The 14,707-nt window shown below is 35.7% G+C and overlaps 1 protein-coding gene across 1 annotated transcript in view; it reads right to left on the bottom strand.

Moving 5' to 3' along the window:
- Sema1a (semaphorin 1a) overlaps positions 1 to 14,707 on the bottom strand; it is a 776,225-nt gene that overhangs the window by 53,460 nt on the left and 708,058 nt on the right. Inside the window, 1 exon segment of the mRNA XM_073968138.1 lies at positions 12,714 to 12,859. Within this exon segment, the coding sequence (XP_073824239.1) occupies positions 12,714 to 12,859 (146 nt within the window).

The following is a 14,707-nucleotide window of genomic DNA, read 5'->3' as shown; positions in this document are numbered from 1 at the left end:
AAAAATCAGATGTCTAGTTATGACTTTTGGCATTAATGATGACGACATATATTCTTGATCAGCATACAATTCTTAGCCGAAATAGCCATGTCCGTCTGTTGAAATCAATATACAGCTCGCAATTTTTAAGATATAGCTTTATAATTTGGTGTAGAAGTTTCTATTACTCCGAGGATGTTTGGTATTTAAAATAGCATATATCGGTCCACGTTTTGAAATAGCCTCCATAGAACGGTACCTACCGATTTTCGGTATTTTGGTTTTAGCATCATTATCCCACCGAAATAAAATTTGGTACTTAGACTTCGATGGGGGTATAAAACATTCAACCTGAAATTTGGCGGTTTAGGTCATCGGCCCCCGTACCGATTTTCGATATTTCGATTTCGTCTTCGTTGGGGGGTATAAAACTTTCCACCTGAATTTTGTCAGTATAGGTTAAAGTTTTTATAAAGTCCCAATAGAACGGTACCTACCGATTTTCGGTATTTTGAAGTTTGTGGCCTCAATATCCCCCCGAAAATGGCTGAAATTTGGTATTTAGTCTTCTTGGGGGTATAAAACTTTCCACCTGAAATTGATCGGTATAGGTCTTTCTTTATATAGCCCCCATACGTCCATGTTTTGCCAAAGGCCCCATGTAAGGGCAACAATTTAAGATATTTTGAAGATTTTAGTCACATTTTCCTATCGAATTCGTTGTTAGTTGAAATGTTGTGTTCCCAGAAGATGGAAAAATTACTCGCAAAAAATATTCATATCCATATATGTTTGGTTCAGTCTAACCCACATTGACCGGTATTGCCCAATTTTATGTATTTCGAAGGTTTTGTTTTTGTCAAATTTTCGAACCGAGATTGCTGTAATTTGGTATTGTGTTTAGTCAGAGTATAAAAAGAACAAGGATGAGCTCTTTCTGAGCCCTTCTGAAGTGGATGTAAATTAGTATTTTGGAATCTCTGTGGGTATAAAACCTCCACACAGAAAATTATCAGTATAAAGTGATTATCATCATTCTCCTCTAAGGAATTATACTTAACGAAGAGAAAGAGCTTAGTAGTTACTAATTGTTCATATTTGCTTGAATACGGTAGTGGCGGAGGGTATAAAAAGTTCAGACCGGCCGAACTTAACGCCGTTGTTAGTTGTTTTATTTCATGTGTAGTCAGACACACTGTGCCATCGTACTTATTACTTGGTAAGGAGTAAAATAAGTAGTTTTGCCTTGTAAAATGTTTAAAAAAATAACCCATTATTTTTCAGCTTACTGGTAATGCAGAAAGTTGTTTACATTACTTTGTTATGGGATACATATTGACTAACAGATCTGTATTTCGCTGGGCGCTTCGATTAAAAGTATGTTGAAAATTGCATCTGGATTGGACTGACGTAGCGTATTTATGGCATCAAATATAATAATGATTTTAATAAATATCTATATACATATATCTAAACCGTTTTTTAGCAATATCAAATGCACTACAAACTAGAGCTAGTGGTACGAAAATTGAGTGTTTGTCTCTATCCACATTTTGGTACCACCGCCTTGAACACAACATTTCTATGGTTCAATCGAGATAGAGATTAGAGATTATAAACCTAATAATTCAGATAAACAGTGCTATTAACGAAAACATCTTGAATATCATTCATTTTGGCGAATGTCTATTATGAAAGAAAATTATTATTGTTTTTTTATTGTCAAGTTTTCTTTATATTTTCGGAACTAACATTGCTGTATTTAAATATAATCAGTGTATGCTCTCTCTTTTAATGAATCATAAATACCCTTTACATTTTCATATTTAAATTGTCGAACTTTACTAATCTCTAAAACCATACCAAAGCCGCACATTTAAGCAAATCATCAAAAACATCCGCTTGCTATTGGCACAAATGTAATCATAACACAGTGCTACAGTGAAAATTTGCAGGGGTTCTAATGCATAAATTCGGTTTTGTGGGAGTCCACAGAATACGAAAATACCTTTGGTTTCTTTGGGTCACTTCGGTTTTTCATTTTATAACGGTAAATGTAGTGAAAAATGGGCTTTCTTGAATTTTCAACTTTAAACGGACATTACTTCTTTTTTCCACAACCGATTTGCACACACTGTTTTTCATTATAAAGGGGAGAGTAATGCCTTTTGAACAAGCCATAGATTTTTAAAATTGCTTAACAAATGGCTAATTAATAGTGGTTTAAGTGTGACAAAAACGCATTAAAAAACAGTAAAATGGTTTTCCTTGTGCTCTAGGCTGCGTAAATGGCACCTAACAGTACAAGTATTTACAGTTAGCATGTAGGAAATTTAGTTGGCTTTTTAAAATGGGACAAACCAACAAAATCCGTTGAAAAATGAATGCGTTATGACATTTTTTGTGTTTCAACTTTTTGGTTTTTTTTCATATTTTCCTTTATAAAACATTGTTATCTTGTGCGTAATTGTTAAGCAGGATAATCACAACTAGAATCATACATGCTAAGATACCCTTCTTTTATAAAGGAAAATATGAAAAAAACCAAAAAGTTGAAACACAAAAAATGCCATAACGCATTCATTTTGCAACCGATTTCGTTAGTTTTTCCCATTTTGGACAGCCAACTAAATTTCCTACTTGCTAACAGTAAATAATTGTACCGTTAGGTGTCGTTTACGCAGCCTAGAGCACACGGAAAAACGTTTTACTGTTTTTAATGCGTTTTTGTCACACTTAAACCACTCTTACTTAGCCATTTGTTAACCGATTTTAAAAATATATGGCTTGTTCGAAAGGCATTACTCTCCCCTTTATAATAAAAGAAAGTGTGTGCAAATCGGTTGTGGAAAAAAGAAGTAATGTCCGTTTAAATTTGAAAATCCAAGAAAGCCCATTTTTCACTACATTTACCGTTATAAAATCAAAACCCGAAGTGACCCAAAGAAACCAAAGGTATTTTCGTCTTCTATGGACTCCCACAAAACCGAATTTGTGCATCAGAAATCCTGCAAAAAAATTTTGTCCACTTTTGTATCATAGTGTAATCGTTGGAACGAAAAACAACGTACTTTATGGCATAAAAAAATCACACTAAAATAAAAAGATTCAAACTTTTTTTTTGGGGTTTGGGAAGAACCTGATCCTCGAAAATGGAAAACATTTGAGGCAAACCAAAAGCGAAAACCTCACTCTCACGCTCAATGTGGTTGCCTGGCTGGATGACTAGCTGTTGTATATTATGTTCATTTTCCGGGTTGCAACATAAAATAACAGACCAGGAGGATTGCCTGAAAAAAATCAATGGCTCGTTTATATTTTTCTGGGGGTAAATGGGATGGGAGAAAGGGTTGAACAATGTTCACTATTGTTTTTATTATTGTATAATAATATTTACAATGACTGCAGTACCAAGAAATAACAACAGCAACAGTTAACCATAGTCTGAGGTTAGGTTCTGGCAAAGCACCATAGCACCATGAAGAACACATCAGCACATCGTGTTGGAGTACATAGTTTGGACTGAATTGCTTTGCGCGTATTTGTTGTGTAGTGAAGAAGTGGCAGCGTTTGTTACAAAAATGATGACAATAACACTCAAAAGCAATGGTTGTGGCAGTAACAAAATGTTGTTCTTTTTTTTGTTGGTTTGCTGCATCGGAATAATGACAGCGTTTTAAACATTACGTGCTTAAAACGTAACACAAAAATAGCAGGAGTTGCGGGAATACCAACAGTGCTAGCAACCATTGCAGTTGACAATGATGTTACAATGGATGTGAAATAAACTGAAAATTCTAATGTTTAGAAAATATTGTCGAGGGATATATTCGAATTTTTAAAATAAAATCACTCCTAATATATATTTTATTTTAAATCAGTTTGATAGAGTTTTATAATAATTATATTAAACACAAATATGATCTATAAATCGATTTTAAAGATTTTTTATTCAAATCACTTCAGACAACTGTATTGAGTTGTAAATCGTTCTTCGAGATAATAATACAGCAGACCGAAAGGGTTAAGACCAGTGGCGTCAGGTTTATAAGAAGGACTCATCAGGTGATCAGTAAAATGCATACGCCTAATTATGGGACCTCAGCCTATGATGAAAAGGTATGAGCCAACTATGCAGAACATCATTTCATTGAAATTATTATCAAGCGTATTGTGTAAACGACTAAGGAAAACTTAAAAAAAATTAAAAAGAGGTCGATATAACTATTCGTTTGTTTTTGTTTTCAAATCACAGGAAGATCGATTTTTTGGGACAACTCAAACAAAAGTGGTCTTAAATCTCATTTTAGAGTAGATTTGAAATGTGATGTTGTTGACTGCTACAAATTGTATTTTTAAAGTTTTTTTATAAAGTATTTACCACGACGAAATACCGAAATACCTTGGGCCGGGGCGAACTTTTCATACTCTCCTACTTACTTACATAGCTGGCCCATTACAGAACATTTGTTCCATAGACCGAACTAAGAAAAGCGCCTTTTCATCTCTTCCTCCATTTGTTTGCGCCATCTATTCTTTGGCCTGCCAATTCTTCGTGCACCGCCATGCGGACCAAATTAATACATCTTTTTAGCGGGTTCATCATCGCTCATTCTTATGATATGGCCTAGCCAACGCAATCGTTGCATCTCGATACGTTTATCTTTACTGATGTCGTTGTATAGCTGATACAGCTCGTGGTTCATGCGACGTCGATATTCACCGATAACGCAGATTGGTCCGTAGATCTTTCGAAGAATTTTTCTCTCAAGCACGCCAAGCACTGCCTTATCTGCTTGCGCAAGTGCCTAGGCTTCGGAACCATACACCAGCACGATTAGTATCAGTGTTTTGTAAAGCGTTATTTTTGTTTGACGAGTTGTGGTTTTATTTTTGAAGTGCTTACTTAAGTCAAAGTAGAATCTGTTAGCCCACACAATTCTTCTTTTTATTTCACAACTGATGTCGTTTGTTGTGTTTACGGTGGTGCCGAGGTATACGAAGTCTTTTACTACCCCAAAATTATAGGAACCAACTATAACAGTTGGTCCGAGCTCAATGGTCGCATTGCGCGTCGACACCATCAACTTGGTCTTTTCGCCGTTTACCGTCAGACCCACTTTAGCAGATTCTCCTTCGACCTTCATGAAGGTATCGGGTAGTTCTTTTACTGATCGTCCCATGATGTCTATATCATCAGCATAAGCAAGTAACATGTGGCTATTGAGTAGATTGTGCCACTTCTTTTGACGTTTGCCTCTCGTATAACCTTTTCTAGCAGGATGTTGAAAATATCACACGAAAGGCTGTCTCCTCGCCTGCAACCTCTTTTGGCACAAAACTCTTCGGAGAGGTTCTTTCCTATTTTTACTGAAGATCTTGTGGCAGTTAGAGTCATTTTACAAAGCCGAATGAGCTTTGCGGGGATACCAAATTCAGACATGGCTTGGAATACCTTTGAACGTAGCGGGCTGTCGAAGTCTGCTTTTTAATAGACAAAAAGGTGGTAGGTGTCGATCTGCATCTTTTGGGTCTTCTCCAGGATTTGCCGCAGTGTAAATATCTGGTCGATGGTGGACTTGCCACGTGTACAGCCGCATTGGTAAGGTCCAATTATTTCGTTCACCATGGGCTTTAGTCGTTTGCACAATATCCCTGACACTATCTTGTAGGTGATAGGGAAAATACTTATGCCCCTATAGTTGCAGCATAAAGTTTTATCTCCTTTCGTATGGACGGGACACAGGTTGCACAGGTTTCAATCGTCGAGTACGCGTTCTTCCTGGCAGATGGAGCTAACTAGCTGATGAATACACCTTAAACAGCTCGGCTGGTAGGCCATCAGCTCCTGCTGCCTTATTATTCTTCAGCCTGTTTATTGCTGTCTTTACCTCATCTTGGCCGGGCGGTATACATTTAATACCATCTTCTGGAATTGGATCTGTGATATCTTCGTCGACTTCGCTGCTATAGGATACCAACAGTTTGGAAAAATGCTCTTTCCATATCCTTAGCACACTATCTGTATCAGTTACCAAATTACCTTGCTGGTCTATAGAGGAGGATGTGCCAGTGCCAAAGCCTGCACCATAAAATATTCTTAACTAAAAGTGGAATAATTTGTTTGCTTTCCTGTCCACAATTATTGGAGCAAAAAATTTTCGACCACGGATACCCCAGATGGCTAAATTATATAACTTAATCTAAAAAAAACCTTTATATAGGGGCTACATCAAAGTGTGCACATATGTATGTCGACATTGTGACTGTAGGGAACCTCAAATGCCAAATTACGGGGAGTTAATTCAAACAATGTAGCTAAGACCTCCAAAATACCAAAACTAGGGAGGTACCGTTGTATAAGGGCTATACCAAAACCTATGGACCAATGTTTACAATTTTGGGCTGGGAAGTTTCGTGACTGCAGAGAACCTCAAATGCCAAATATCGGCTAGATTCGTCAAAAAATCTTGCAAAATCTTATACCAAAACATTAACCTATATTGACAACTATCGTCGGAGAATCGTTGTGACCAATAGGATCTTCAAAAATCAAATTACAGCTAGTTCGGCTAAAAATTGTACCTAAAATCCTCAAAATGCCGAAAATCGGGGGCTCTAACAAGACAGACCTATGTTGACTATTTTTAGTGAAGTTTCGTGACCACTGAGAACCTTTAATGTCACATTACATCTAGTTCGGTTAAAAATGTTAGCTAAAATCCTCAAAACAATCGGGAGGTAAACCAGACCACCTAAGTCCATAACTAGCACCTAAAAGTGGTTTATTTAACAGAAATTTAATTAATGGATAAGGGCATTCCTTTAAACAGACCAAAATATGACAAACAAGTAAAAAAGCATTAAGTTCGGCCGGGCCGAACTTTTCATACCCTCCACCATAAAATATTCATTCCTGCCCCCAACTTTAAGTGAGTACGTTAAAATATCAGATAATGTACATAAAATGCTTCATTCGGGAGGCCCTTTTTTATGGTGCCTATATCTAACTGTTGACAATTTTTGGTGGGCTAGAAATTGGGAGGTACTGTTATATAGGGGTTATAATAAAACATGGGCCTATGTTGACAGTTTTTGATGGGAGCCTTTAATGTCAAATTATTCCTAATTCGGTTAAAAAATTTAGCTAGAATCCTCAAAATATCGAAAATCGGTACATAACGTGGGAATACGAAAATATGAACTTAAATGAACAATTTTTGTTGCAGAATTTTTGTTGACTTTTAAATTTCAAATTACAGAAAGTTCGTCCAAAAAATAAAGCTAAGGTACGGAAAATCGGGAGGTTTGTTTTGGGGCTATACAAAAACATGGACCTACGTTCGGTTAAACATTTAAGTAAAATCCTCAAAGTACCGAAAAAAGGGAAGTATCGTTATATTGGGGCTATGTTGAAAATTGTTGATGCAGATGTGTGGTGACCACTACAACCTTCAAATGTCAAATTACAGTTAGTTCTGTTAAAAATTTTAGCTAAAATTGCCAAATTACTGAAAATTGGGAGGTACCGTTACATGGGAGCTATATCCGAACATGAACCTATGTTGACAATTTTTGATGGAGAGGTGTTGTGACCACTAAGAACTTCAAATGTCAAATTACTGCTTGCTGGGTTTAATATTGTAGCTAAAATCATCAAATTACTGAAAATCGGGAGGTACCGTTATATGGGGCCCACTAAGAATTTCAAATGTCAAATGTTCAAATTACAGATAATTCGGTTAAAACTTGTTGGTAAAATTCTCAAAATACCTGAAATCGGGCGGTAACGTTATATGGGGGCTATTCCAAAACATGGACCTATGTCCACTAGTAATATAAGTCTATTGACATTTAAAAACCCTAAATGTCAATTGATAGCTAAATCGGTCTGTAGATAAAAACGTCAAAATGCCGTAAATCGGGGGTACAGTTATATGGGGGCTATACCAAAACTTGGACCTAGGTCCACAACTTTTGTTATATAAGTTAGGTGTAACTAAACTTATATAAAGAACCCTAAATGTCAAATTAAAGTTATATCGGTCTGAAAATGTAGCTAAAAACGTCAAAATACCGTAAATCGGGGGGTACCGTTATATGGGGGCTATAGCAAAAAGTGGACCTATGTCCACAACTTTTGTCACATAAGTTTATTAACATTTAAGAACTTCAAATGTCAAATTATAGCTAAATCGGTCTGAAAATGTAGCTAAATCCGTCAAAATACCGTAAATCGGGGGGTACCGGTATATGGGGGCTATACCAATACGTGGACCTATGTCCACAACTTTTGTTATATAAGTTTATTGACTTCTAAGAACCCCAAATGTCAAATTATAGCTACATCGGTCTGTAAATGTAGCTAAAAACGTCAAAATACCGCAAATCGGGGGGTACCGTTATATGGGATCTATACCAAAACGTGGACCTATGTCCACAACTTCTTATTTATAAGTTTATTAACACTTAAGAACCCTAAATGTCAAATTAAAGCTACATCGGTCTGATAATGTAGCTAACAACGTCAAAATACCGTATATCGGGGGGTACCGTTATATGGGGGCTATACCAAAACGTGGACCTATGTCCACAACTTTTGTTATATAAGTTTATTGATACTTAAGAAAGCTAAATGTCAAATTATAGCCAAATCGGTCTGAAAATGTAGCTAAAAACGTCAAAATACCGTAAATCGGGGGGTACCGTTATATGGGGGCTATACCAAAACTTGGACCTAGGTCCACAACTTTTGTTATATAAGTTTAGTTACACTTAAGAGCCCTAAATGTCAAATTATAGCTATATCGGTCTGAAAATGTAGCTAAAAACGTCAAAATACCGTAAATCGGGGGGTACCGTTATATGGGGGCTATACCAAAACGTGGAGCTATGTCCACAACTTTTGTTATATAAGTTTATTGACTTTTAAGAACCCCAAATGTCAAATTATAGCTACATCGGTCTGAAAATGTAGCTAAACCCGTCAAAATACCGTAAATCGGGGGGTACCGTTATATGGGGGCTATACCAATACGTGGACCTATGTCCACAACTTTTGTTATATAAGTTTATAGACTTTTAAGAACCCTAAATGTCAAATTAAAGCTACATCGGTCTGATAATGTAGCTAAAAACGTCAAAATACCATAAATCGGGGGGTACCGTTATATGGGGGCTATACCAAAACGTGGACCTATGTCCACAACTTTTGTTATATAAGTTTATTAACACTTAAGAACCCTAAATGTCAAATTATAGCAACATCGGTCAGATAATGTAGCTAAAAACGTCAAAATACCGTATATCGGGGGGTACCGTTATATGGGGGCTATACCAAAACGTGGACCTATGTCCACAACTTTTGTTATATAAGTTTATTGATACTTAAGAACCCTAAATGTCAAATTATAGCCAAATCGGTCTGAAAATGTAGCTAAAAACGTCAAAATACCGTAAATCGGGGGGTACCGTTATATGGGGGCTATACCAAAACGTGGACCGATATAGCCCATCATCGAACTTGACCTGCCTGCAAACAAAAGACGCATTTTCCCAAAATTTCAGCGTCCTAGCTCTATTTTTGTGGATGCTAGAGTGATTACCACAGACGGACGGACGGACGGACGGACGTGCTCAGATCGACTTAGAATTTTACCCTGATCATGAATATATATACTTTATAGGGTCGCAAATGAGTATTTCAATGCGTTACAAACGGAAAAACAAACTTAATATACCCTCCATACTATGGTGGAGGGTATAAAAACAATGTTATAATACCCTTTCCACATTGTGGTGTAGGGTATAAATACAAAAATCTCTTAGAAATACATACCGATTTTAACTATTTACAGCCAGTTCGGAGATTTCTGTAAGTTTTTTATACCCTCCACCATAGGATGGGGGTATATTAAGTTTGTCACTAGGTTTGTAACTAATCGAAATAATCATTGTAGACCCCACAAACTATATATATTCTTGATCAGCGTGCAATTCTACATCGATATAGCCATGTCCTTCCGTCTGTCTGTCTGTCCGTCTGTGGAAATCACTCTAGCGTCCGAACTGATTGACGTAGGTGGATGAAATTTTGGGAAGATCTATTATATGTACGTAGAACTTTTGGTATTGCAAGCGGGCTATGCAGGTCCACGCTTTCGTATAGCCCCCATACAAAATGACGCGTGACGCGCCGTCGTTTTAAGGAATTTTTAAGATATTTGTCCCATTTAAACACCGAATTGGTTGTAATTTGGTATTTTGTGCCTCCAGACACCAAAAAACATTCCTACCAAAGTTGGTTTATATAGGTCCACATTTTGGTATAGCCCCCATATAAAGTACGCGTCATTTTAATATAATTTGAATATATTAGACCCACTTAACCAAAGAATCGTTTGTAACTTTGTATTTTGTGTTTCTAGAGGCTAAGAAACATTTCTACCATAAGAGGTTTATATAGGTCCACGTGTTGATATAGCCCCCATAATACAATATCTCCCGATTTTCGATATTTTGAACGTTTTAGCCTCACTATCACACCGAGATGGCTGAAATTTGGTATTTAGTCTTATTTAGGCGTATAAAACTTTCCCCCAGAAATTTGTAGGTATAGGTCCACGCCATCATATGGCCCCCATAGAACGATACCTTCCGAATTTCTGTATTATGAAGGTTGTGGCCACATTAATCCACCGAAATGGCTGAAATTTGTGGTGGAGGGTATAAAAAGTTCGGTCCGACCGAACTTAACGCTTTTCTCACTTGTTTTTACTTTCGTGGTATTATATGGTAACACTGTAACATTATTTTCCCGTCACTGCCATAGTATAACTATAGAACACAAAAAATGTCTCCATTAGGTCGTAGTAAGCATTTCAGAAAATTTTTGAAATCTGTACCAAACACATTTTTAAAAAAATATTAGTATCCAAATGTGTTATTTCCGACTGTTTTAAGAAATATTCGTCTCTTTTAATTAATTTTAAGTTAATTAAACCACTTTTATGTACTGGGTCTAGATTGTCATGTTTACTGTTAATATGGTCTGATACTTTTTTAGTCGATCTGGCTGACAGCTTAATGATCGAGTTATGCTGTATGTAATAGTATTTATTGTAATTGATGGCAGTCCATCCTGCTGAACTGAAAATCTCACAAAACGTCTAAGTTTTGAGGCCTATTGGACATTTTTTTACTTGTAATATGATCTGGTCCTCCCTTGTTCCATACAGTAACCCTCTTAGTAAAGATATTCTATACCTAGTGTTGTTGATACTTGTTAATAGTTAATCCTTGTTAAGAGTAAAATGCATAAAATGTCAAAATTTTGAAGTACTTACGTAAACATTTCGTTTTTTGGGATCTTCACTACATTTTGAAAACATTTATTTGACAACATGCATTATATGTAAATTATTAGTTTCGGTAATTATTGTATAAATACGTGGTTTGATTTTTATTTATTCATCGAATCTGGTCTTAAATAAGTCGCCCAACTAATTGTTGCAAAAAAAAAAAACGACATTTTTATCACAACAATTTGTCATTTTTCACACATTAATACATGAGAAGTGTTGGTTTTCTTAGTTTGAAAACGAATTGCTTGACAAACTGTATATATAACAGGGCGGTCCAAAAAATTAAAATATTTTGCCATGTGATCAAAAAACGCGATATTTGAAATTTTATGGCAATCGGTTAATGTTAACCCTTGCCACCTGAGCGATCTTTGTTTCCATAGTTATTTGTATGGGACCAAAGGTGAATTTTCACGAAAATGCTCTAAAGGTCTCGATTTCCTGAAAATTCGTATTTGGCCTCCATACAATGTCCGTGGAAATAAGGATTGGCCAGCGGGCACGTATTTCGTTAACCGTTCATCATTAATTTTCAAATATTTCTTTTCGGTTTTTGGGCCGCCCTTATATATGTATATTGAAAAAATTATCCCCACTGTGCACCAATGACAACGACAACGGAACAACATTACATTACGAAAAATGAACAACATTTTAAGCTAACGCCACAAAAAGAAATAGCCAACGATATAGTTAAACTTTTAACGGATCTGTATCATTGAAGCTCATGTTGTTGTCAGACTGTGGTAGATGTTGTAACTGGTGATGATTACGATGATACTTCTAGCTTTCTCTGAGTTCACTCACTCGTGCATTTACGTTTTTACAAAACTCATATCTTCCCAAAAAAAAAAAAAAAAAAAAAAAAATGAGAAAAAAACAAACTAAAAACGGATGCTGAAGGGGAAAAAATCCAAAATTTTCCACATAAAATGTTAAATTGTGTGCTGAAAGATGGCACAGAAAACCCCAACACTACAACATATCCTCAGACAAAAATGTTGAACAAGAGTTGGTGGAACGTCAGAAAACTTAAGCGAAACGTTTTATAAGTTGAAAATCTGTTTTCCCACATCCTCCTACAGTTTTTTCTTTAGCCAACAAATGAACGCAAAATGATGGGTAAGGGCTATAGAACAAGAAAATGTAACAAGAACAACAACTCAACCAACCAACCAAGAAACATGTTTATTGTTGTCATTTTTTCGGCATAGTTCGCTATTGGATTTAAACTGGTATGGTAGGGTATTGTTGTTATTTCCTTGTGATAAAAACGTATGTTCCTGGAGTATGATGGAAATGCGATTGTGAGGACTATGGAATGAAATTGATGGTGTTCTGGCATAAGGAGGTTTGAGCATGAGTACTTACATTGTGCTCGTTCGAACTAAAATTGGTTGACCGAAAAATGCCGGCACATTTTCATCCATTAGCGAATGCGTTTTGATGAAATTTAATGTTGGATCGGGAAGTGTTCTTGAATCATTGTGGCATGAGCCAGGACGTGGTTCGGGTACCTGAAAATAAAGAATAATAAAAATATAAGTAAATGAATTTTGAATATTATTTCTTATTCTGATATTCATAGTTTACAAGTCAACAATTCATAATGGTATATGAACATACCAAAGAATTGGTTTAATTTACGACATATATTCTTATTAATGTAATCCTCTTATTCTAGTGTCAAGCCATATCAATTTCCAATGAGATTTAAATTTTCAGTTGACATCACATAAAGTGTCAAGTTGGATTTGTGTCTTTTCATATTCTTTTGAAGTTCATTTGTATTTATAAAGGAATTGCTGACAAATATGCTCCGTTCACAATTCTATATATGCTTCCCAAAAATATCTCCTCTTCAGACTTGTCAGTCTTTTAGTGGTGCATATTTATGGAATATCTTTTCATGCTTTCCCAATTTCCCTTTTGGCTACCTATTCATTCAGTTATTTTTTTCTCTTCTTACAGTAGAGTTATGTGTCCTTTGTTTTTCATAAATTTGTTGTATGTCTACTGTTGTTGCGGTATGGGCGTGGCGTTTGTCTGTTTAAATGTTGAGTTGTTAATGTTGTCTGTATTCAGTTTCCATTTTCCTTTTTTTTTTTGTTTTGTTTTTTGGTTAAAATATCAAGAGGCTATGGGTAGATTTGTAGAGAAACACTTGATTTATATTTATGAGCATCATGAAGAGTCGGTGTCACGACAGACAGAAAAAAAGATGCAATGAATGGGTATGAAACAGAGCATAAGAGTAGATTTATTTTGTATTTATAAATAAAGAAGGTATTGTCATAAAAGGTAGAAATTGTCACTATTTGCAATTTTGGGATTTCTTATACGAGTAGCGTTGGGAAAAAGGTAGTGACTGCAAAGTGTACGTGACTGAAATCCCTAAATGGGAATAAGATAAAAAATCATCTAACAAAGTAGGACTAAATCGCATGAATAATGAATCTATTGTGTTTTTATATTTCCTACCGTACGAAATACCGGAAAAGTTTTTTATGGTTTTTCTATACCGAAATTTTAAATAACGTTTCTTGTATTGATCGAATGTTTACAATCTACCCAAGCAAAAAAAATCATTACAAAATAATAAGTTTTTATAGTACTTTTTGGTAGTCGTAACTACTTACAAAACTCCCTACTAACTCATTATTTTAAAAAGGACATGTCGCACTGAATAGCTATGTATTCTGTGGCCACTAGAAGTTAAAAAATAAGCTAAAAATATATGCTCTATTTTTAGAACAGTTTAGGTGGAATATTTTTATTTTATTTTGCTCCCTAGGGGATTTGATCATGCGGCTTTCTGATTTGTAGCCGAACACACTTTGAGCCACTGTACTAGTAAGGGGTATAGTAAGTAGTTTTGCCTTGGAACATTTTTAAGAAATAACCCATTATTTTTCATATTACTGGTAATGCAAAAAGAAGCTTGTTTACATGTAATGGGTTACATAATGACTAACGGTTCCGAATTTTTGCTGAGACGTAACTATTTATTCTTTTAAGGAGTTTTTTTTGCAATCAAAAACCAACGTTGACCTTGAAAAGAGTATAAGAAAATGCGATTGTGTTGAAAATATTACAAGAAATTTCGCTTGAATTACGCTAAGGTGTATTCTGCCACCGTTGGAAAGTATGTGTTTTGCCCGGCTGAGAATCGAACCCGTATACTATACCAGCCGGTTTAGGACGAGTGTGCTGTGCACACACATAATTAATGACATTTAAATATAAATATTTTTCTGTATATTAGATATCAATGATGTGAGGGGGCTGCACGATAACTTTCTGGCCAAGGCAACACTGCGTTTTGCCAGACGCCATTTGACAGTTTTTAGACTAAGCGTACTCAG

This window comes from Musca autumnalis, unplaced genomic scaffold (assembly GCF_047663935.1).
Source record: "Musca autumnalis isolate F117 unplaced genomic scaffold, ASM4766393v1 scaffold_2, whole genome shotgun sequence".
NCBI lineage: Eukaryota > Metazoa > Arthropoda > Insecta > Diptera > Muscidae > Musca > Musca autumnalis.
Note: the sequence above shows the minus strand (reverse complement) of the source record. Positions and strands in the feature narration are given on the sequence as shown.